Here is a 25,706-nt window from a genome sequence, read left to right as displayed (position 1 = left end):
TTCCTTTTTATCCACACTTTGAGAGCCAGTAATCTTTTCTCAGGCTCATCCCTGAGTGAGAGGAGCAGAGGGAAACGCTGGGTTTAAACTGAGGCCCTGTCCCTCTGCCCATCTACTTGATGGGCTGTCTTCCACTCCCAGTAGAAAGTTCAATGTTTCCACAGGGACAACCTGAAAGACGGCTCCTCCTATATTTGCAATGGAGACAGGACATCAGTTGCCATCCACCAGTGAGTTCTCCTCCCTTCTGGGATTTAAAGTCCTACAGAGGAGCACCACTCCCTGAACCCTGACTCGGTCTCCCTCACCTGTCTTTGTCTACCTCTGATTCCAACTTCATGGATTTCAGGAGTGTCTTCAGCTCATTATGTAAAAATTTTGGAATTTGACCATCCAGGTACATCACTGTAGTTCACTAAATGAGAGGTAAAGGGTTTAGCACACCTTGTTTCTTCAAACTGGTTTTGCCATTTTCTACACTGGACTAAAAAATATCATGTCTTGGTCTCTATAGATGATAGTGAGGTAAAAACTATTGTAAATAAGTTGCATTATTTAATATTTGCAAAGTGATTGCCCTCATTACAACTTTTTACATGTAATCACTAAGAAATCTGACACCTCTTTTTGCTCCTTTCATCTTCCGTACTTTTTATTTTAATCCCTTTATCTTATTTCTTTTAATCTCCATTTCCTTTTTTTTTTTTTTTTTTGAGACAGAGTCTTGCTCTGTTGCCCAGGCTGGAGTGCAGTGACGTGATCTCAGCTCACTGCAGCCTCCACCTCCCAGGTTCAAGCAACTCTCCTTCTTCAGCCTTGTAATCTCCATTACCTTTTTTAAAAAAGTCTCAAATTTGATGAGAACTCTGGTATATGACACTGTTCCTGAAATATGCTATTAAAAAGGAACCATAACAACTAAGGGCATTCTCCTTACACAAATCTCCTGTACCTGCAATTTGCCACCAGAACACTATCTTGACATGAAGATGCTATTTGATTTACCTATCACTAGTGAGTGAACAGCACTGTACTAATATTGAGCACATCACATTTGCCCCTTCATTATGTAATGTCTCCAATTTTTCGATATGTGTTGTTAGTCTTGTCTTCCTAATTAATAATAACCTTCTTGCATGATTTTATGTGTCTGTCAGATTGCCATTTATAATGTAAGTATACAAAATATTAACAAATATCTGTTATTGTAGTGGTCAGTGAGAAATATTGTTCAATTAAATATAACTGAACTATAACTACCAATCATCTTTTGTCCCTGGGGCAGGGTGAGAGAACCAAGAGTATTTTCTGAGTATGATGGCCATTCAGCTTGTACCTCTTCTGAGTAAAATAAAAGATGTGAGAACTGGCCTGAGTAGAAATATGCTTAAAAGCTATCTCTTTTAAATATGCTTGTGGTATACAACAACCACAATCTATTATTGTGGAAAAAATTTTGCAAGTAGGCACAGAAAATAAACTGTTGTATGTTTTCATAACTATAGGTAAATGCTCTATTTAACAGCTAAAAATGCAGTTACTTTCTTGAGCTTTGTGACTAATTCCTTCTGAAGTGTGTGCTTGGATAACAAGTACCAAATCTTCAGTTTGTCTTCAATGAAAATAAACAGAATATCAAGAGGTTATCTCATAATTCTTGTTTTGTATATTTAACTTCATTCTCTCTAAAATTGAACTTATTTTCACTTAGCGAATTAGCTTTGCATGGGTAGTATGCTTAAAATGGGACCACATTAATGAGCCTTTGTAGACGTCTTATGTCAGGCTTCTCCTCCCATCCTCAAATTATACAAGTGCGCATATACCGATACACAGAGTTATTTATTTCATTAACTATTCACCGATAGTGTGCTGAGGTGTTATTTTGCTAGGATTCATCATACTGCCTCCTTTTCACATTTGAAGATGACTAATCAGGATTGTGGGTTGAGTCTTTGGTCAAGAAATATAGAGAAGTTAACAAATGATATAGTCCTCATGTCCAAGTCACACATGCCTTGCAGTCTGCTACAGATATTATCTCACCATTAGCATTTGTCATAGGTCTTTGGGAGAACGTGGTGCTATGAATGTGTGTGTTCTTATCAGAAAAGACTTCTAAATTTAATGGTAAAAAAATTAGGAAGCATGATCGTTGTTCAAGCTTTATTATTAATTCAAAACATAATTTTCAAATTGATGGATTTGGTCTAATTGATGGTGCAATAGCCTTCTACCCCCAGAAATATTTTTGATTGTATCCTTAGAAGCCAATATGTATTTATCCATAATTTTATTATACTATTTTCTAAAAATTCAAGAAGCTTTTTGAATTTAATTTCTGCCACATTTTTTTAAACTAGAGCTGAATTATAAATGAAGCCACTTTACCAAGAACCGCAAAGAGTGAGGCTGTTGGTTTGTGAAGTTTGAGACATTATTAGTTTTCTAAACCAAACTTGATTACTGCTATCTCATTAGATGGCATTGGGCAGACATTTAAATGTTTTTATACATTTTAATTCAGCTGGTAACTTGATTTAAAACAACACTGATTTTTAAAAAAATTTATTCTTGGTCATATATATCATGTAAATATCAAAATGAATTTGTAAGTATTTGAGGCTGTCTGTATGACAGGGTATTAAATTCTTGGAGACTCTTTCTTTCCCCATGCTAATTTTCATCAATTTTCTATTGCTTTAATTTCCCCTTGAGCTTTAGCTTTTTAGAAGAATGATTCATTCTTTTTAGCATATACCATGATCGTTAAACAATTACACCTTTATCAAGTAGAGCAGCAAAAGACTCCATGGATAATAATGAGGTTGGAAACTCTCCTGTACAACCTGTTGGCTCATCTTGGAAGAAGAATGTCATGCCAAATTATTTTTTATGTGTTCAGTAATCATGTTCTAACAAGGGTGGATGGAGAGATGAGCATAAAGGGCAATTCTAATGGAAAGAACGATAGTAATATTCACCTTGCCAAAACATGGTAATGTCTTGACAAGATACTACATGCCCTTGCTGCTAAATTAGGTTTTATACTAAGTTAGCAGCCCCTATAGCCATCCACTATCTTACAGAATGAACTAGAAGAGAAATAATATACCTTTCATGTTTTAGAAATCTTTCATATAACTATGTAATAATTGCTTTGAGAATACCTATTAAACCTAGACTTTATGATGCATTAACTGTGTGGAATGGTTCTGAAAGTATGAGTGGAGTAGGCAGGAAGAAAGTTTATTTGAATGTAGTTGCAGTCTCTACCTACCTTTAATTTTTAGCTTTATACTGAACTCCAATATGACTGAAATTTTAACTTTTGATGTTTCCTAGGTACAGAATTTCAGAGTGGGATATCAGATCTTTAGTGGGAAGATACATCTACATTAAACCAGAAATCACTAGAAGTGACATTTGGACAAGAAAATTTGGAAAATTTTAAAACTGTGAAGGTTGATCATGGAAATTAAAGAGGAAGGGGCATCAGAAGAAGGGCAGCACTTTCTTCCCACAGCCCAGGCCAGTGATCCTGGGGACTGTCAGTTTACAAGTAAGTATGTGTGTATCCCTCCCTGTTTTTGCATCTAAAGATGCAAATTGGGTCGATGAAACATACACATACATATATGCATTCGTAGATTCATAGGAACTTTGATTCTAACAAATGGCATCAAATTACCAAAATACTTTTCCTTTGCACTGTTTACCTTGGTGGTGTGAGTGTATGATATGCCTCTCATCTTTTATCTTGGGTAAGATAGATGATAGTCCATGAAATGGTTAAATATCAAATTACAAGATCAAAGCTCTTGAACATATATTAAGAGCCCAATGAATACTTTTTAAGTATACCTTCTAGACACTAATACTTTGTAAGAATAACTGGTATTTATATAATCTTATATGGGAATATTTTTTATACTGTAGAAATTCTCTCTTTAAACCCAAAAGGTAGTTAAGTTGAAAGCATTAAGAAAAAAATGGTTACACTAGAAATTTAGACTGTCACTGCCATACCAGAGAGCCCTAGGCCACAAATATAGCGCCAGTGAAGATTTGGCCAAGTTTGCATGTGAACATTAAAATTGGTTTTGTATTACTCAAGTAATTAAAATCTTTGGAAGAATTGTATGTTTTCTTTTATATTTAAAATTCTAGGGTTTGGGTTTTATTGTTTAGCATGAATTATGCCTTTTTCTTTTCTTTTCAGAAGATTCCTGTAGTTCAATTATTTAACACTGGCAAATATATGCCTAACCTTCTCTTTTAATTTACATTATAAAGCTAATCTTTAGAAAATTGTATTGGTTGGATGCATTTTTGAGAAATCTGGTTATCAATGTTTAAAGCAGAGTTAATTGTTAATGACCTTTTAAAAAAACCCAGACATTTCAAGTTCAGAAAAACCTACCTAATGATTGTCACCTTAACCTCTCTTGAAAAATCTAAAATTGTTAACCAAAGCAATTGCTAAATGTCAGCAGGAGAAAAAATATACAGTTACTGTGCAAAAATAAATAATAAATAACTGAATGAAAAGCAGTTAATTTTTATACAAAAAGGTGATTCTTAAAATATACTAGTGACCAAATGCCAGTAAATTTAAATAGTATCTGATGAATGCACCAGCAAAAATAAGCAAGGAAAGGATTTGTATAATATTCTTTCATTTATTGCCAAATAGTTTACTTTTTCATACATGTTAGTTTTGCTTCTTTGGCCACCCTTGAGTTGTAACAAATGGCGTCCCGTTCATACATCCAGTCATCCACTCTTGTTTAGGCAGCTCCTACACTGTATGTGGATTTTAGGCATCTACCCATATCACTTCCCACAATCTGATCACTCTACCTTCCAGCCGTTTGATGGTTCCATTTCTGTACCTTTGTCCCCAGACTCACTTTCCCTCCTAGCTCATCTTAAATTATTTAGCCATCTTATTATATTTTTTAAACATTGCTGACCAAAGGAATGGAAACCTTTTACAAAATGTTGGTTTGAGCTATTAATAAATTAACAGAATAACCAGCACTACAATGTCCATCATAACCTAGCTGAAGATACCTCTTTTGTTATTGATTTACTGTTTACAGCAGGTTAGAGTGGCTTGGAAAAAAATCCATTTAAGAGAGTATTTTGGTAAGGGAGTTCTTTATGAAGGATCCACTTCTGTCTACATTGCATCCAAAAGAGTTAAACACAATTGTAAAATATGTTTTATGTTTGCCGTGGCTTACAAAAACATTTCTTGGTTTCTTTATAACCATACAGATAAAATGACCAATCAAATCTTAACTCACATCTAGTTCTGCAACAAATATTATGCCCTGCCCTGAGAACTGATTATTTATAACCCTGATAAACCAAGTTTATTCATTCTGCCACATATTGTATTTATTCATTCTGGTCACGATGAAGCATAGTAATATATATTGACATATTCTTGATAATTCAATTTTTTAAAAATCTGAATTTGCTCCTATTATTTATAGGTATCCAGAAGACTCCAAATGAACCACAGTTGGAATTCATCCTTGGTAAGAAATTCCATCTTATTTATATCAATAAATAGAAGAATTTGTGTAGTAGTTTGCAAAGTGTAGGTAGATTGCTTACATCAATACATATTTGACAAATTTTTATGAACATTGTTCTATTTTTAAAATTGTTCTATAAGGTAGGTGTTATTTTCTCCAAATTTGTAGGAATTAACTTGCTGCCCAAGGATACAGGGTTCAGTGGTGATAGTTTTGCCTTTCAACCAGATCTACTGATCGCACATTCCATGCCCAGCACTCATTCTAACATAGTGACTGCATTTTGTTGCTAACCAGCATTCCTGCAACTCTGTTTGTCTAATTTTCTATACCTGGCCTGGAGACTGGCCACCTATAATTTCTCTTTGTGTTCTTTATGGCATTTCCAGGATTCTTGCCCATTTCTCTCGTATTCAAGAACGTTCCCTGACTCTTCCGTATTGATTTTTGTGAAAATGCCAGTGACATTTGAGAATTTAACTTTCAATCAAGCTTTGACTTGTTTAAGCAACTCTAAATATCTGTCATGTGTAAAAATTTATAACTTTGTCCAAGAATGAATTAAAAGTGTGCATTTTGAGACCACTCCACTACTTAACTAATGAGTGGAAACTACTTTATATATGAATTAAGTATGGCTGCAAAAATACCATTAGGAAATTAGCTACAAAGAGGTACTTAAGGTAAAAATGTGGTTCATATGAACTATATAGACTGGTCTTTTTTTTTTTTTCCTGTCATGGTTCTGAAATATTTCGGAAAGACAGTAGTATTTTTACATTTTATTTTAAACTAAGTTTTATAGAATAATACATGCACATATTCAATTTCATATACAGAGACCACATATAGTATTATAGTATCAAAATCTTTACATATTAATATATATATTTTCTAAAGTTTTGGGAGCAAATTGAGATATATATATACTCTATACTGAGTTTTAGTGGTCGGAATTTCTAAGTATTTTAGGAACATGCATTTTTATTATGTTTTAAATTTATATTTTTTGCTAAAAATATTTTATTTTAAAATGACTTATTGAGACCATAATTGGTATGTAATTCATTTTTTGAACATTCTTTTTTACAAATATAGCTAAAAATGTGCTGTAAATTAAATATTAAAGATTTTTAAATATTTCCAGGTATTAGAAACAGGCAGAAATGTGAAAAACTCAAAAAAATTTTATAGTATCAAAAATGAGGCCATTATTTTTTTCTCCCTCTCTCTCTAGAGAGTTTTCAGATTGTATCAGATATAAAAAGAATGTGTTTTGGGAAATGGAGCTGAAGAGCAAAAGAAAGGCTAGGCACTCTTCACTCGTACAACTTGAGCTTTCATCTATCCATCTTTCATTTTTAAGAGAAGAAACTCACTGTTTACCTTTTTGACAGTACTTCTGAAATGTGAAGTTTCATTAGAGTGATTTGATATATTTCCAAGCACAAATAAAGCTTTCTTGTTTGCTTGCTGGAGAAAGAGGGAATCTGAAGGAGCAGAAGCAATTAGGGTGGTAATTGTCAGGCAAATGTGGTGGCCAGCCTTCAAGAAATGGCATACTTGAACCAAATACCTGTCTTCTAGTGCAATTAAGAGAATCTTTCTTGTTCAAAGACCTAACTATGCTGTTTGTTTAGAAAGCCAAGTAAATTTCAGTAACAACACCATCATCACTTATATTTCCGGTTTTGAATCAAGAATTAAGAGATTAGCAGCTGCAAGAATTTATTCATGATAATGTTCTTCCAGTATAAAAAAACTTCAATTTCTTTTTTTATATTTATTTTTAAAATACACTAAGAAACAACAACAGATAATTTTATCTTGTCAAATGGCAAGAAATGCTTGATGAGTGAACACAAGTTTACTAAAAAAAATACTATTTCAAGTCATCATGGAACTGTGTTGTTGATCCTAGAAGACACAGTCCCCAAACTGTTAGGTTCCTTAGCACTTTAAGATCTTTAACTACACCATTTCTTGAAGAATTTTTTTAAAAACTACTCTTTCAAGGGTCTTACAGATAAACCCTTGGATGTTTTACTGTCCATTTTGTCATTTTTTTCTTTGAGATTTTTTAATTCCACAAATCCTCCGACGTCACCTATTATTGTATGAGTAACTTCTATTCATTTCCCAATGAAAGAATAATAGCTTCTTAAATATTTTTATCATGTTTAAGGGTGTGCATATTTATTTAATCAGAAGTAAAACAAGAACAAATTCTAGGAAAAAGAAATTCGGTAAGGAAGAGGGCTTTTTCAACGAATTTTAACTAAATCTTTGATATTTGATTCTCTACTCTTAACCAAAGTATTCAAATTATTTAGGAATTTCAATGGCCTTGCTTTTTAAATTAGGAAAACAGCCACACCAATCAATTTGCTAGGTGCCATATTGCTTTGTGTAAGTTATTTTCCATCAAGGATTTGTGTCTGCTTTGTTTGTGTGCTGCTATATAATAATTATGTCTTGCTGAAGTTCTTCTGCTTATTGAATTCCTCTGCTGAAGTTCCTTACTTATTCAAATAAGTAAGGTAGGAGGTACTTAGTCAATTGAGCAAGCTAATTGGCTAAAAGTGTCTTGAGCACAAGATAAGCATGTACTGAAAAACTGAGTATCTCTTGTCCATTGTTAACTGTATTTCTAATGGTTGACTACATTTAAATTAAATAATTCACTCCTACAACTGTAACTCTGTTTCCTCGTATTTTGTTTCTTTGAGTGTGTCAATACTCTTTATTTTCACAAAGAAAGAAATAATTAAATACCTAAGAGAACACTGAGTTTGTTTATGGTTTAATAAAATTGTTTTGATTTCAATAAAGCTGACATTTACGTAGAGGGATCATTTCTTAAAAACTAAGAACATTTCTTTATGGAAACAATTGTGGAAAATGTATAAAGAAGATTAATCTTGACAAGTATATAAAATACATTTCTATGAACTACTTTAAGGTTTTTCTCCTGATAATTATTCGCCTCCACTTATTATGTCTAGGGTCAATAGAATGCTTATGAGAATATGTCTTCATATTTTTATATGTACACCACATATACTATAAATCCAAAACAATAGATATTAATACCTATTAAATACATAGGAAAGAATGGCATGCATATGTTTGCATATGTGTTCCTTGTGTTCTTTCCTTGATGCTCTGAGGTAATGTTCTTGAAATTAATTCCTTGATGGCTAATACTCAATGCAAGCCAAATGACCAGATATGGGGTACAATAAAATATACATTTTGTACATGTCAACAAGCTTTGGGGTTGATTATGATAGGAATGGGGGCTTGGAAGCTAGAGAGAAAGCATTAATAAGCACAGGTCATTTATTCATCTAAATTATATTGGGAGAGGCATAGAAAGCTTGTATATAAAATCATTTCAGATAGTATTAAGTTCTATGTAGACAGAAAGACTAGGCCACTGGATAGAACATATCTGGGGGAGAGGCACTTGACTTGGGCGAAAGAGGGACACTTTAGATATAGTTTTCAAAGAAGACCTCTATGTGCTTATGCAGGGTGTGGATACTAATTTGGATATTGTTCATATTGAGCCTAAGAATTGGGTTACGTTCCAAGTAGGAGGGAACAAGCTATACTAGACATTGAAATGACACATAATAGGGTTCTTATAATGGGAATACTGGGATCGAAGGGTAGTAAATTAGGTTAGTGATTTGACCAGGAATGAAACCAAGTTATACGTTGTTCTGGTTTCGAGGTAAAAAAAAAAAAAAGCCACAGTGAAAATGGCAAGATAGTGGAGGACCATTTGCTGGGCTACTGGAATCCCAAGATCAGAGTAGGACAATTGCAGGATAGACTAGATGCTGAGCTAGTGAGATGTCATTCTCATACTTCTTGTATTGTCCCCTCACTTTCACACTTACCTAAGCTGCAGCTATCTGAATAATGGGATCAGGCCTGGTGATTGGATGCTGCTGAACATCTAGTGAGTAAAGGATGTAGAGACATGGGATTTGAAGCCAACCGCTTGTTAGATCTTTTGCCTTTTGTGGAGCTGTTTTATTTTAAGAATCCATGTATTATGTGTAGAATAATTTTCTTTGAAAAATTTTTTCCTTTTAAATTTAAAATGTGCTGACTCCTTCACCATAGGTTTCACTAGCACATAAAATAGGAGTAACCCATGATTCAAATTATTTAACAGAGCCTTTATTTCTTGGTTTTCTCTAAAATGGGTAAATCTACATTAGCTGGAATAATTTTATATTAATATAGCAAAAATTATCACAAAAATAAATAATAGGCAATGTAGAAACACATCACAATTATATCTAGAATGTGGCCATCCATCATACATTTTTAGACATATTTAACCCTCTTTTTCCTGTTTCACCATCTCACTCCCTGTCTTTTCTTCTATGTCAAATTCAGGAGGGATGAAAGAAAGTAAAAGCCACTGTATTTCATCCCCAACTCAGAGTTGATGAATATAAGTTATTATTTCATTTTTAGAGTGAAACATATATTCATAAGATAGGATATTAATCAGCAATTAAAAATCATTTATCAGAAGGATATTTCATCACACAAAAGAATATGAAAGTTTTAAAAGCAGGATAATATGCACAATATGGCCTTTATTTAATTATCTGTGTCTGTGTGTGCAAGATAACAAGATTGGAAGGTGTGTGTATCTTCAATCATGGTTCTCACCAGTTGGTAGAATTTTTATTTCCTTTGTTATGCTCTTCTATATCTTGTAAGGTCTTTGCAATGTACACATGTAAATTTCATAATCAAGTGTTGTTGTTGTTTTTAATAAATAACCTGAATGCACTGAACAAGAAAAGTGGCATATCTTAAGTACAATTCTACTTTTTGCCTTTAATTAACTCTAAATAGAATTAGAGAAATTAAACTACTACTCTTGAAATCATTAAAAAAACAGTTAACAGCTAAATATTTCCTAGAGTATCTAAGAATATTAGGGATTGCATAAAAATTTTATGAGAAAGAGTAGTCACTGAGGCTAACTAAGGAAGACTGACTAAAGCCAATTTTTGAAGAAAGGAAACAGGATTAGAATAATTAGAGGAAAGGGGAAATTACATTCTAGAGTAGGAGAGCTGTATGAGCAGATGGTTGGTGTTTGGAACAAGATGAAAGCTCCAAATTCAGAACATAACAAAAAAGACACACAATAAATAATTATTTATTATACAAGCTACATATAGAAAGGCCCGCCATCTTGTATTTCTAGAAGGAAAATGAAAACAGTATTCTCCTCAAATAGGATTCTTGATTAATCTACATCCTGATCCTTTGGAAAGAGTGGTAAGTACATAAAAAATACATAAAGGTTTTTTTAATAGGAAATTAACTTCATATTCACTCTGTAAGCCACCACTTGTAGAAGGTCTGTTTTTTTTCTATGGAAGTGGATGATTGTAAAAAGTGTCATGTGGATATGCAATTCAGTATACATCTGTACCAGGTAAATGACGTGTACCGTCCTAGAGTTTAATGATTAAAATTCAGTTTTTTCACAACAATATGTCCTGGTACAATGACAAGAGGTCCTTAGGTAGGTTAATTCAAATATTATAGTGGCTATAAATAAGGAGTGCTTATCCTCTTTGGTGGTTAAGGCTTTGTCCTGGAGGGGGCTGATTCTAAATACTTTGTCTGTTAGGTCATGTATTAAATAATGTGAACTGATTTTGGATTTTATATATGCAGGTACTGTATTTTAGTAGCCCATTTAGGGGGAAAAAAAGATAAAATCATGTGATCAGTTTTCTGTGCTTGGTATTTAAAAATGTATAGAAATGTGCCCCAACTGACAATCTGCACAAGAAAATGTCTCATCGCTTTACAGACACAGCATTTACAACTTGCAAGGGCCTTCATTAACCTGAATGTCAGGTCCATTCATACTTTATGAATTACTATAAATCAGGCATTGTTTTATATGTTTTTCTAAAAGGAAAAATCATAAGAGGCCCAACTTATGAATTATCTTCTATATTCACAATCCTACTCTCTTGCTGGTCTGTGTTCTATAAATGATTATAGAGCTCTGACTTTTTTAAAACTCCAGTGGGAGAATGGAGGGTTTTAGTATATCTTCTTTAGTACTTTTGCCTTCTACATGGCATGCTAGCTGAAGGGAATACCAAGCACAGAGGTATATTTTTGCATTTATTCTATTGATAAAACTCTTACTTCACCACATAGGATACAATAAGAGAAGCAACTGCTAAGAATTAAACAAGGCCTGTGCTTGCCTTATTTAATATTTTGCTGCCTCATTATAAGTTGACTGCCATCCATTTTCTTGATTCTGTTTTTTTGTTTTTTGTTTGTTTGTTTCTTTTTAGATAGGGTTTCACTCGGTCACCCAGACTAGAGCACAGTGGCATAATCATAGCTCACTGCAGCCTCCAACTCCTGGGCTGAAGCAATCCTTCCACCAGCAGCCTCCCATGTAGCTAGGACCACAGGTGCACATGACCATGCCTGGCTAGTTTTTTCATTTTTATTTTTTGTAGAGAGGGGGTTCTCAATATGTTGCCCAGGTTGGTCTTGAACTCTTGGGCTCCAGTGAATCTACCACCTCAGCCTTCCAAAGTGCTGGGAGTACAGGCATGAGCCACCACACCTAGCCTTCTTTCTTCTTATAGTATAACACATCCCTCATAAAACATTGCATTTCCCTGAACTACCATTTTCTGGGCACCTTCTAATGACAAGTCATTGTTCAAAGCCCTAGGAGGACACAGCAACAACTACCATTTTTTCAGCATCTATTATGGGCTTAACTTTACAAACAGCATGTCATGTATTTCTCACCACAACTCTACAGGATAATAATATTAAAAGTAACTAGCATTTATTGATTGCTTACTTGTTTGCCATATGCTGTTCTAAATAATTTACATATATTAATTACTTCTTATCATTTCATTATGAGTAATTGCTCTTTTATCATCCCTGATTTCTATGTAAGAAAACTTAGATATAAACTGGTAAAGTAGTGAGCCTAAGATTTGAACCCAGGAGTCTGAGCTCATACTATAATATCTCTCCCATATTATCATTACTGGACAGATTAAGAATCCTAGATTCTCAAAGGTCTACGTTCTAAAGATCTTACAGAAGTTGAATGATGGAGTCAGGATCTAAGCTGAGTTTTGTCTGATTCGGAGGCTCCTGCTTTTAACCATCAGGCAATATCCCCCTCCTCATTGATTCGTACTTCCTAGGAGTTTTCAGGAGGTGATGAGGATAAACAACTTTAATAATGCCAGGCAGATTGTGGTAAGGGCAAAATAAAGGCATAAACCAAAAACTATGGCAGCGCTGAGCAAGTACAATTCATTATAACAATGGCATCAAAAACAGCATCTCAGAGGAAGAGGCATTTGGACTAAGTCTTAAAGAATGAGCAGGATTTCAGTTGGTTTAGGAGGAACATGAGAGAATTCAGAAAAAAGAAATAGAAAAATACATGAAATCCTAGAGCTCATTTTCCAAGGTGATGCATTTAATGCTCATTTACATTTCTCTCTTTATTGCTTATAATTCCACTGTAAAATAAATTAAAGCTCTAGAAATTCTCTTGCAATATTCCATAATTGTTGCATGTATATCGGAGACTCATTTTAAAATTCTAAATGAACACAAGTCTTTAAACATCTTTATTGCCACCAAATTATATGTAGGTATCATGAAGTATTGAGTCTTACTGCCTCTGGGGCTGTGCTAGATGAAACTCAGAGGAGGCTCAGGCCCTGCTGAGCTGGGGGAGGATTTTTTAGGCAGGCTGTGCCTCTAATTGCCTACTTATATAGACAATAATTTTCCCATTGAGCCTTTCTTTGAGCTGTGTCAATTTTGAGAGCATCGGATAACTAGCAGTACTTTTGAGGGGATATTTTTCAGAACAAGCATTCACCAACAACTCAACAACAAAAATAAAGACAACAAATAGAAATGGATTTGCATTCCAGGCTGAAACTGAGCCTAAGTAGGGAGGCAGTATAGCTTCCAACTAAGAACTAGGAGTATGATGCCAACTTGCTAGTGTTTGAATCCTATCTTTGCTACTCTATAGCTATAAGGCATTAGAAAACTAGCCCAATGTTTCTGAATTTCTATTTCCTATCTGGAAAATGGGAAGGATATTACTATTTACCTTATAAAGTTTTTGTGATGATTAAATGAGTTAGTGTAAGTGGTTGGCTAACATGTGATTAATATTTCCTTGAATAAATCACTTTATCACACTCAAAACTTCCTTGAGCAGGGAGTCTAGCCACTGCACTTTTGTGCATAGTAATTGCCATCACTTGCTGAACACCTTCTAAGCACAAGGCATTAAACACTTTTGACATGTTCTCCTTTGTTCCTATTACAGGCTCAACAGTTGCTTCCCATTACCTGTGTTTCACAGACAAGTTCATTCACTTGTGTGAAGGCCTATATCTAGAATGTAGAGCAATCTGGATTTTAATTCCAAAGGCCATGTTCTTTGTGGTCTATGATTAAAAGTACAGGAATGGGAAACAGAACCGCAATAAAAGGTTATCTAAGGCCTACATGAGGTTTTTGTACTTCTGATATAGTTATTTAATTGAAAGAAGAGAAAATGAACCAATTAGAGCTTCTTTACACATCGGTCGGGTGGGTAGTGGTTTTCTGGTGGCTAAGATTTAGCATGTTCTGCAGTTGGATTGTAGCCTGTTCTTAGTGACACTGGTTTAAATTCTCATTCGGTGCACCCTGCAGATATGAGATATGATACATCAGTTAATAAACGAGAAGTATATAAGACCTCAAACTTTTCTCTCCCGCTTCTCCTTGCCAGGACTATATCATTTAACTGAACTGTGTTGACATAAAATAAATCTATTCTTCTTGTCATGTTTCTTTCTAAGTAATACAATGTAGGAACTTTTTAATTGAGGGATGTCTTTAATCAGGTTTAACTTCACAGGCTTAAATTGATTATTCAACATGAATTAAGCAAATTATTGATCAGTTATTTTTTCCTAGATGTTTCCTTTATACCTTTTTTTTAATTTGTCTTTCATCCATGACCAACATATCCCATACAGTTTATTTCTATTTCTGTGTGGTTCACCTAATTACTTTCTCCCTCCATTGTCTAATTACTGGGAGCATTGCTCACTGAAGCAGATCCCTCTGTGCAGCATCTGTTGCCACTTAGGGGTAATTGAGGAATCAGGACTACCTCAGGGCTTTGTTTATCAGATGCTTTTGCTTTCTGTAAAATCAAAAGCCACCAGGGTTGGGAGAGAGAGGGGTCCCCTGATGTTGCTGTCTGTGTGGTTGAAATTTGTCAGTCAGTCTTCTTGTTGAGCAGATGGCATCCAAATGTATCCTAAGTCACTTGGGGACCATGCCACGGGGACATGAAGAGACCTAATGGAGTGCAATGCAAGATTAAAGATAAGTTCTCTTACATTTCTATTGTACAAAACAGTCTTTCCCCCAAATGCTTCTTATTTGAGCTTTTGCAGTTGGCAAAGGCAATGCTATTCCTATTTTGTAGTGGGAGAAACTAAATCTTTGAGTGGTTAAGTGACTTGCCTGCAGTGACATTTCTGGTAGAAGAAAGCCCAAAGCTTGAGTTCTCTGTCCCTTACTCCTCCATCACCTCTACCAGTGACAAAGAGATTATTCTCAGCTGTTATCCACAGTGATAAGGTGACAGAAGTCCGTTTGAGTATATGGGTATTCCCAGGTCAAAATTTGCTCAAATTTAGAATGTCAGTTTTATCCCAATGCAAATTACTTTTCCCTCTAAGCAATTCCAAGGCCCACAGCCTTAGGTAATATTTATAAGCCTTTGTTTTCAAAATTTGTAACTCTTGCTCTCACTTTTCCACAGAGCTTTCCACTTCCATATTCAACTGGCTACCAGATAACACCACTCGCTTGTTTAGGAGGTATCTTAAAAATTTTAAGATGGCGAAAACCTGAGTTTTTAAATCTTTACTTTTGTCCCCCCAAATATTTTATTCCCCCATTATATCTATCTCTATAAAGCACACCACCATCCACTTAGTTACTCAAATCCCCAAACCATAATGCCTTCTTGATTCTTCTTTTTCTCTAACCTTACATTAAATCCATCATCAAGTCCTGTAAGTTCTAGGTTGAAAATATATTCTGAATTTCATCACCTCTTTCCATCCCCACCACTGTTCTTCAATTCCAACCCATTGTGAACTCTCACCTGCGCCAGCAGGCAAGTCCTCGTGAGTCTGTTTCTATTCTTGTCCCTGCTCAGTCTCTTCCTGATGGAACAGCCAGTCTTCTAAAAATGGAAATGTAATTTCTTTACTCCCCTAGTTAAGATCTTCCAATGGCTTCAATTTTACTTAGAGTAAAATCAAAATGGGTCTTAAGGAGCAGGCCATTCTTACCTTACCTTGTGTTAATTTTCTAGCTCACTATCAACCCATGGGGCTTCTTTCTGCTTCTCAAATAGGTCAGATGTTTGGGTCTTCATACTTATTGTCCCCCCTTAGCTGGTTCCTTGGTATGTTTTAGGTCACAGCTTAAATGCCACCTCATCAGAGAACATTTGCCTGATCTACCAGTCCTTAACACTCTCAAGTTTATTATACTGTTTAGAATTCTCACTGTTTTTTTAAAAAATTTCTTGTCATACTAGACTATAAGCACCATAAAATGGGGAATTTATTTTCTTGTTCAATGCTGTGAAACTGTCATCTAGAATCATACTGGGCACATCTGGACATTCAATAAATGCCTATGGGCTGATATGCATGAATTCCATTGCTTTATCCTCACACATTTATTCATAAAATAAATCAATATATTCATATATTCCCTTGAAATGTTTCATAATTATTGCCAACACAATTATTTGTAAAAAGTAATCCATTTTAAAATTTCAAATGAATATAATTATTTAACCTTTAAAATTTCGTTATTTGCAAATGAATATATTATATTTTAGAGAAATAGAGTCTTTCAGCCTTGGGCTTCTTTTAGAGAAAATTGACAAGAAGAATCAGCTTATAGGCTGAGGTGAACAAGTTGAGTTCTATAATTAGACTGCATATCTGTTGACAGTATACCTGTGTAGAATTGGGGAGCCAAAATTATTGCAATGTAACCTGAAGATTCCTATGTTATGACAGCATCAAAGAAGCAACCAATCTTCTTGCAGAAATGTTCTTAAGAACAGACATATACAAATAACAACAAGAACAGACAACTGAAATAATAGAAATAGACTGACATAGGGAGATTTGAGCTTAAATTTTAGCTTACAACATGTGCCCGTGAGGGAAGTCAGGGCCGGGCTGGTATTTGGGCTGCCAGCCTGAGAGAGACTTTGGATCCTGACACTGCCTCAAAACTCCTGAAAAATTCATCATTCCTGGGTCGTTTTGCAAACTAAATCAGACAGCATCCCTAAAGCACTAAGAATAGTGCTAGATGTGTAAGTGATTCCCCAGTGGTATTATTCTAATTATTATCTTGGGTTAATCCCTTTCTGTCCCTGAAACTCTCATTCCTTATCTGTGAATTTTAGATAATAGTTCCTATTTTGCAAGTTGTTTGATCTAATATAGATGAAATTGAGAAGTATATTACTAATACATTGTTAGGAATTTAATACATTTTTTCACACATTTTATTTAATTGGATCCACACAAGCACTAAGTGAGAATAAACATAATTATCATCCCCATTTCCAGATGAAGATACTAAGACTCCGTAACAAACCCAAAATCACACAGTCAGGACTGAATCTATGGCCCTCAACTTTTGGCAATTTGGGACGTAGAGCAAGTAAGAACTGCCAAGAAGACCTTAAACAGAAGGGAAGGTGCATCATATTCTCATCTTGCCTAGGCTACAGTGCATCCCGGAAGAGGTTCTTTTTAATTTAATTTGAGTAGTGTAAACTACTCTTCTGTTCTGAAACTTCCTGTATGCCTAGGGCTCTGAAGCTTTCTACTTTGAGCTAGCAGCCACTCTGCTGAGCTTTCATTTGAACTGCTCTCCCTGGAGATCCCAAACATTATGAGAAGTATGCTCTTTTTTCCTTCAAACACTGATCCTCTTAGAACTACTCTTTCCCACGAAGTTGTCTGATCTAGGTTGCTTTCACAAACTGTTGAATTGGTGGATTTTGCTCCAAATAATTAGACCCTCTGCTTTCCAGCCAGCCCAGATTTGCTTTCTCACTTATAAACTCCTCCTTCTCTTGGTTCTTATATCCTGGATCACTAGTCATTTCTAGCTTTAGCTTATCTGTATGAAGCTTGTTTTATTTCCTGTGAGTCAACTATCTTATGACAGAAGAATCGACACCCTCAAAGCCCTAGTTAGTCAAATGAATATTGAGATTGTCTTTTGCCTACACAGAATCACACATGATTGATGACTGAAGTGAAACTGGAGTTATCTTCTTTAAGCGCTTCAAAACTGGTTCTTGCCCAAAGGATGATCTAGATGGAGACAATAAAATGAGAAGCTCATTATGCCCCTAGAATGATCTATTTTTCTTATTCTTCCCTATTCGTCTTACTTCCTAATCTGTCTTTTTGTGTGTCTTCAATTTAATAATTTAATTCTACTGGTAAAATATTTGGCATTCGAGCAATAGCATATTGCCATTAAGCCCAAACAAATTTTCAGGAAAAAAAAGTTACTTAAATAATTTTTAACCTTAATTTAGACACCACTTCCTAAAATTCAAGCCCTTAACCGCCATCTGCACAAAGCAATTCTCCTGAAATATTTTGGTTTGGAAAAGCATGCTCAGGATTTGGTAAAACCCAGACCATGAGTCAGTGTGTTGTATGTGAAGTCATCTGGATTGAACAGCTGCCTCCATGTCTGCTTGCTACCTCCTGCCCAAACAAATTCCCTCAGGAGACTGTCAACTCCTCAAGACAATATTCCAGGCCCCTATTTTTCTTTTTTTTTTTTTTTTTTTTTTTTTTTTATTCTCCCTCAAACTCCTAAATACCTACCTGATATCATTTTTTTTATTATACTTTAAGTTTTAGGGTACATGTGCACAACGTGCAGGTTAGTTACATATGTATACATGTGTCATTTTGGTGTGCTGCACCTATTAACTCGTCATTTAACATTAGGTATATCTCCTAATGCTATCCCTCCCCCCTCCCCCCACCCCACAACCGTCCCCGGAGTGTGATGTTCCCCTTCCTGTGTCCATGTGTTCTCATTGTTCAATTCCCATCTATGAGTGAGAACATGTGGTGTTTGGTTTTTTGTCCTTGCGATAGTTTGCTGAGAATGATGGTTTCCAGTTTCATCCATGTCCCTACAAAGGACATGAACTCTTCAATTTTTATGGCTGCATAGTATTTCATGGTGTATATGTGGCACATTTTCTTAATCCAGTCTATCATTGTTGGACATTTGGGTTGGTTCCAGGTCTTTGCTATTGTGAATAGTGCCGCAATAAACATACGTGTGCATGTGTCTTTATAGCAGCATGATTTATAGTCCTTTGGGTATATACCCAGTAATGGGATGGCTGGGTCAAATGGTATTTCTAGTTCTAGATCCCTGAGGAATCGCCACACTGACTTCCACAATGGTTGAACTAGTTTACAGTCCCACCAACAGTGGAAAAGTGTTCTTATTTCTCCACATCCTCTCCAGCACCTGTCGTTTCCTGACTTTTTAATGATTGCCATTCTAACTGGTGTGAGATGGTATCATTGTTGTTTTGATTTGCATTTCTCTGATGGCCAGTGATGATGAGCATTTTTTCATGTGTCTTTTCTGCCTGACACCATTTTGTGCACTCACTCGGAGTCCAACCATCTTGAGTCCACTCCCCTTAGCCATCCACCTTTGGTAACTGAAGCCCTGACTTTCCTGCCACCCTTCCTGTAACCTTTCTCCACCAGCCACACTGGCCTCATCTTTTGGTTCAGAGGTAGGTCAGGGAAGCAGCCCCTCCCCAATAACCTATGTGCACTGCTGAATCCACTCATGGGCCATATGCTTGTACTGGACAGAAATCCTATTGGCTCCCATATCAGTGGTAGTTGTTCAAAAAAATGTTGCCACCTTGGCTCCTGGAGAAAGGGTGGTAAAAGGCTTAATTAAGGTGGTTCCTTGCATTTCTTTTTCCACTTACTTCTTCAGCCTAATCCTAACACTACAGGTTTCCATGAACCGACTCACAGTATTGCTTTTAGTATTCAGGGGGACCTGCTTTCCTTCTTGGAATAACATTTTCATCCTTTCTTAAGCAGCACATATGTTCCCACTGAAAAGAGCAGCAGAAAGCTGCAAACACTTGTTGTTTCCAAAGTGGAACTTGGATTTGGAGCATGCACAAAAAGAGCCAAGTCTGAATGCAACGATAGGCGGTGCTAGGCCAGCTTAGAATTTATGGCGTGAAGTGTGGGATATCAAAACCAGAAAAGATGTGGGCACAGACTTGTTTTTATTTCAATTGCTTGAGGATGGAGTCTCAGCCACCTAGGTAATATTCATGAAAGCAAGACAAAACAGGATTTTCTGAGGACTGACCTGAGAAACTAAGGGAGCAGGGCATAAGCTTGAGAATGGGAGTCTTCTGGTACTGACAACAATTATTTGAACCAAATTTGTTCTTTTCATATGCAAATAAGCTGTCTGCTATACAGCTGGTATCTTCATTTTTCCCAGCACAGACAATCCAAGAGCATTTCCCAAGAGCACCATTGTTCCAGGCAGAGGTTGTGTTGTTTTTCTTTCCCTCTTGATTCTTCAGTGATACTTAAATTGAGAATTGGTACTGGGTGTGAAGTTTATTTTAGTATCAATAATATTCCCAGCTAAAGAAGTGAATTTTATCTTCTCAGCCATTTTTTTTTCTTTAAAAGGCCAGCACATTTCTATTTAACACACACACAGACACACATAAAATATGGTGACATGTTTTAATATTGTTGTGTTACAGGATGGTAAAAAAATAACAAACTTTATTTCAGGGCTTATTTCCCAACAATCTGAATCTAATGTTTTACTTCAAGGAAATCAGTTTAATTTACAAGTGAATCAGTTGTAAAGAAATGTAGGAGCAATGGTGCTCAAATCTCAATGTGGCAAGAATTCTAAAGCAATATTTCTACAATAAAATCTCTTAAATTCCCTCTTGCAAATTATTACCTATATTCCTCAATAACTCCGTCATCTGTTTTCTCCCCATGGTATTAGATTCATCCTTTCCTCAAGTTTTATTTGGATTCTATTATCAGAGGGTTGAGAGTCTTAAAATTCTTGTTGCAAAGCTAAATCACCATTGAATATGCAGACAACCAGACTAAGCAGAATGACATTATTGAAAACAAATTAACTCAGATTGCTGAATACTAAGCTATTGGTTAAATAAAAAGATAGTATTTATCTTTGAGCCAGACACTGTAACCACAAATATTGACTGGCCGGTTAGTTAAAAATATGAATATGGAACTAATGGAACTATGAGGCAGCAATAGGCATGTTGTTCTAGATGTGAGCTAACAGAAGGAAAGGGTCTAAGGCCAATCCTTCCTGGCACATATTAAGCATTTAGCAAATTATGCTTCCTGCCACTCTGCACCCTTTGCATGTTTTATGTATTATCTTTAATAATAAAAACCCTAAAATATGGAAAATATTAGCATTTTATGATTGCAAGGTAGGAATACTAGTATCTAGCATTATTTCAATATGCCTAAGAGATTCTTGCATTAGGATGGCTTTATTTATTTGTCTGTGTGTTTATTCACTCATTTAGTTTATGTGTATATATGTGCTGATTCCTTAGGTTAATTTCTTTTCTTTCGATCTTAAACATTGAATTGCTTTTATCCGCTGACCTTTTAGAAACCTAAAATTAGTACTATTATTTTCCCTTATATGCATATTGTCTTTCTTGGAGAGAAAGACCCTGACTTTGAATTTGGGACATTATTTTTAGAGCTTAGTGCCTTAAAAGATAAAAGAAAACAAACTAGAAAAACCCACACATTTTCTAATTTTTTAATGCCAACTTTGATGCATTTGTTCTTATTTTTCCAACAAATATCTCTTATGTTGGCAGCGATGCATGGTCCTTTAGGAAGTGCATGCTAATTAAAATCTCCCACACAAAAGTTAAGGAGAACATAACACATTTTTGTTTTGTTTCTATAAAGACTTTAAAACCAGTGAACTGAGGGGAGAAGCTGTGGTTTGTTAAGAGCAGTGTGTGCTTGACTCCTAGAGTCCCAAGTCTTATAAAATATGAGTGGTGACTTTGATGACCTCGTCTTTCAGAGTGATGAGAGAAACATATGTTGGAGAGGAAATATGAGATTGCAGAGAAGAGAAGAAAAAAGAATAATGTCGAAGGAAAATTATAAAAAGCCGGCTTGTCCGATTGAAAATAAGCTAAAGTGAGAGGAAGGACAAGATGAGAGCTACTCTCAATGAATTAAAGACTCAAAGATTTTACAGAGAATACAGAAGAAAGATGGGAGGATATATATTCATGGCCATAAATCAACTCAGCATGATATAGAGCCACATTCTTCTAAGAAATAACCATAAACAGATAGTCAGTAGTGAAGAGAGTATTTCCAACTACTTGTGCAATTCTCATTGTGTGGATATTAGTATAGGCAGGGACACTGTACATTCTGCCATTTTACTATATATGATTGAATTATCATGGATTTTAGTGCACTGAGCGTAGGAAGCATCCTCTTCTGAATGTACTCCGGGGATCTGAACTGGAGAGGTTGACATCCTAGGCTTCAGAAAATTGCTGTCTTAAAATTCTTGAGGGGAAGGAAGAATAAAAAACAAAAAAAGGCAAAGGAGATTAGAAATAGAAAAGCATATTATACTAATAAAGTAATTAGAGGGGCTATTAGGCTTTTTAAGTGCTCTATATATCTTTTAATGTATGATGTAAACTGATTGAATCTAGATGTAATCACTGGTATAGAATGGTAACTGTGAAATAATATAATGGAGTCCAACAATTTATTGGACTGGAAACATAACCTAAATTGGCTTATCAGTTGATTAGTGGAATCTAATTTTCTGGAGTACAAAGAGGAAGGATACATATGTGACAGTTTTGAGAAACCCAAACAAACATTAAGAATTTGTGAATAAAAAACTGCCCCCTAGGCTGCAAAAGTCTTTTGCACATCCTTAGGGAAATGATGGTGAGATAAGAATGGTGCTATTGAGGGAGGCGGGAAGCCAAATGGTATTTCCCTAAAGCTCTGGGTTGTTTTGTTTTGTTTTTGAGACAGAGTCTCACTCTGTCACCCAGGCTAGAGTGCAGTGGTGCAATCTCAGCTCACTGCAATCTCTGCCTCCCTGGTTCAAGTGATCCTCGTGCCTCAGCCTCCCGAGTAGCTGGGATTACAAATGTGCATCACCATGCCCAGCTAATTTTTGTATTTTTTGTAGAGATGGGGTTGTGCCATGTTGGCCAGGCTGGTCTCAAACTTCTGACCTCAAGTGATCCGCCTGCCTGGGCCTCCCAAAGTGCTGGGATTACAGGCATTAGCCACTGTGCCTGGCCCCTGTTTGAATTAAGGCCACTTTTCTATTCTAGGATGCCAGTGTCCTCTGTACTCTGGTCCTTTTTGCTCTTAACAGGCATGGATTTATCTCTCCCATTTCTCCTATGCAGTGTCTGTAGAAGGGTATAAGAGGTGAGCTTTCATTAGATTCGAAGGTATGCTTCTATCTGACTATATTGGGCTCTAGCTGTAACATTTAGTTTTAATTGCAAGAAAAAGAAGCTTTATTAGCATCCATAGTCTTCCTTTTTGATGAAGGAAATGTACAGAGCACAGAAGCAACTCTTTCTCTGACCCTTTGAGACATCTCAGTAGTTAAGCAAATGCTCCCCTGTGGGCCATCATCCACTGAGTAGTGGAACCCTAACCTCCTAGTTAAACCCCTGCTTAAAGGGTGAGTTGACCATTTCCATATAGCACATATGCTGGGAGAGAGAAAGTCAAGTTTGCTTTCTCCATTGTTAGTTTCTCATTTGGAAGTACCTCATTAGAGGTGAAAATTACAAGTGCAAGTGTACACATCTGATTTCACAGAAAGAAGCATATTAATGATGCCTCTGATTTTCACAATTAACACATGATCTAGTAAAGAGCTTTTAAAAATGTATATTTAGCTATCTGAAAATAAGAAGGTAAAAAAAATCACAGGTATGTATTTAACAAATGCTTTTATTGGAAAAAGAATAACTTTATATAAAATTAGGACCAATCTGGAATATATTGAGCATATGATTAGTATAAAAATATAGGCTAGATAAAATCCATTTTTTGTGTTAATGCACAGTATAACTATATTTATATTAGTGTCAATAATAATTTAAAGGGATTCATATATTAGCATTCTATATACATTACCTTATTGTCTTTATAGCAAATTTATGAAGTGCATTCTTTTACTTCCATTTTACAGATGCTAGAATAGAGATTCAAAGAGACTGAGTAATTCATCCAAAGTCATACATAGCTCTCTCAAATAAGGTTTTATCTTAAGTCAAAAAAATTTCTTTATCCTCCATTCACTATTGTATGTGGTTTCTCCTCTAAGTCTAAATTTCCTTTGGCTAATTTTGAGTACAGAATTGTAGAGATGTGGAAATTCTTGTCATATCCCCCCCACTGATTCCCACCCACCTGTGGCCACTGCTTTGTTCTAGAAGAAAGAGGATAAATTTTGTTAGATTCCATTAACAATGAATGGCAAGAAGAGAGATGAAGTAAGAGTGAGGCAAGAGAAAAGACCTCACTTCACAGAAGAAAGTTTTCTTAGGGGGGAAAGAGATGGTCACTTGGGGTTGACCACCAGTTCACAGTGCCTCAGTGGTTCACACCACCACTCTCGCGAAAGCCTGAGGCAGGCAGCTGCTTGTTGACACCCCCCTTGTCTAATGTATGCTTTACAACTACTTGAATTCGAGCAGTGTTGCTGAACTCAAAAGCACCTGAATGAACAGTTGTGTTCTACTTCAAATTGATTATTGCTGAGACTGAGCTCTCTGATGTGAGTCAAGAGGTATTTTTAGGCTTCCAGCCAAAATTGGTTGGAATGATAGAAAGGATCATGGACTCAATAGCCTTTACCTGATTTTGAAATAATGGCTACAGGAAGCAGAAACTGATATTTTATAAAAAGCAGTATTTTGGTGTAGACAGTATCTTTGATTTCACAAAAATCCTGAAGAGCCCTGCTTTTTAGCTCTGGGCTCTCCAATGAGAACTACTGGAGCAGAAGATAGTCTGTGCCATCTTCCTAAGAGGCTAGGTAGTAGCTGTAAGCATCAAGACCAGAATTTGGCAATTTCTATTCCTCAGAAAAACTTCTGGCCAAATCTATCAAACAGATGTATTTTGTGCGGCTGTTCCAGTGTTCACCTGCACAGTGACTGGGGATTTCAAGCTTTGGAGAAATCCTAAAATCAAGGACACAGTGGGCCTTCATTTTTTCAGGCAATGACTTTATATAGAGGTTCCATCTTATGTCATAGCGTAAGCTTTCCAGTTTGTTCAGTGCCTAGCCCTCCCTGGACATATTGAGTCTTTATTTATTTATTATTTTTTGAGATAGGGTCTCACTCACTGGAGATATTGAGTCTCTTTATTTATTTATTTATTTATTTATTTATTTATTATTTTTTGAGAAGGAGTCTCGCTCTGTTGCCCAGGCTAGAGCGCAATGACGCAATCTCGGCTCACTGCAACCTCCGCCTCCCGGGTTCAAGCGATTCTCCCACCTCAGCCCTCTGAGTAGCTGGGATTAAAGGCACCCACCACCACGGCCAGCTAATTTTTGTATTCTTAGTAGAGATGGGGTTTTGCCATGTTGGCCAGGCTAGTCTCGAACTCCTGACCTCAAGCGATCTGCCCTCCTTGGCCTCCCAAAGTGCTGGGATTACAGGTGTGAGCCACCGCATGTGGCCCCCTCCATTTATTTTTATTATTATGCTTCCACTGAGGATTTCCTTCTCGTAGAGTGAAAGCTGCCTGGCTCCTGTACAAATATGAGCTGGGGATGCCTGTCGGCATCTCACTCACAGCCACTCATAGTAGAATGTGAACCCTCATGTTTCTA

The 25,706-nt window shown here is 35.9% G+C and overlaps 1 protein-coding gene across 9 annotated transcripts in view; it reads left to right on the top strand.

Moving 5' to 3' along the window:
- INPP4B (inositol polyphosphate-4-phosphatase type II B) overlaps window positions 1-25,706 on the top strand; it is an 829,855-nt gene that overhangs the window by 426,821 nt on the left and 377,328 nt on the right. For all 9 annotated transcript variants that reach the window (XM_024245636.3, XM_054553363.1, XM_054553366.1 and 6 more), the window contains 2 exon segments: window positions 3,346-3,562; window positions 5,505-5,549. In XM_024245636.3, coding sequence (XP_024101404.1) covers window positions 3,472-3,562; window positions 5,505-5,549 — 136 coding nt within the window. In that variant the 5' untranslated portion in view covers window positions 3,346-3,471.

Source organism: Pongo abelii, chromosome 3 (genome assembly GCF_028885655.2).
Source record: "Pongo abelii isolate AG06213 chromosome 3, NHGRI_mPonAbe1-v2.0_pri, whole genome shotgun sequence".
Taxonomy (NCBI): domain Eukaryota; kingdom Metazoa; phylum Chordata; class Mammalia; order Primates; family Hominidae; genus Pongo; species Pongo abelii.
Note: the sequence above shows the minus strand (reverse complement) of the source record. Positions and strands in the feature narration are given on the sequence as shown.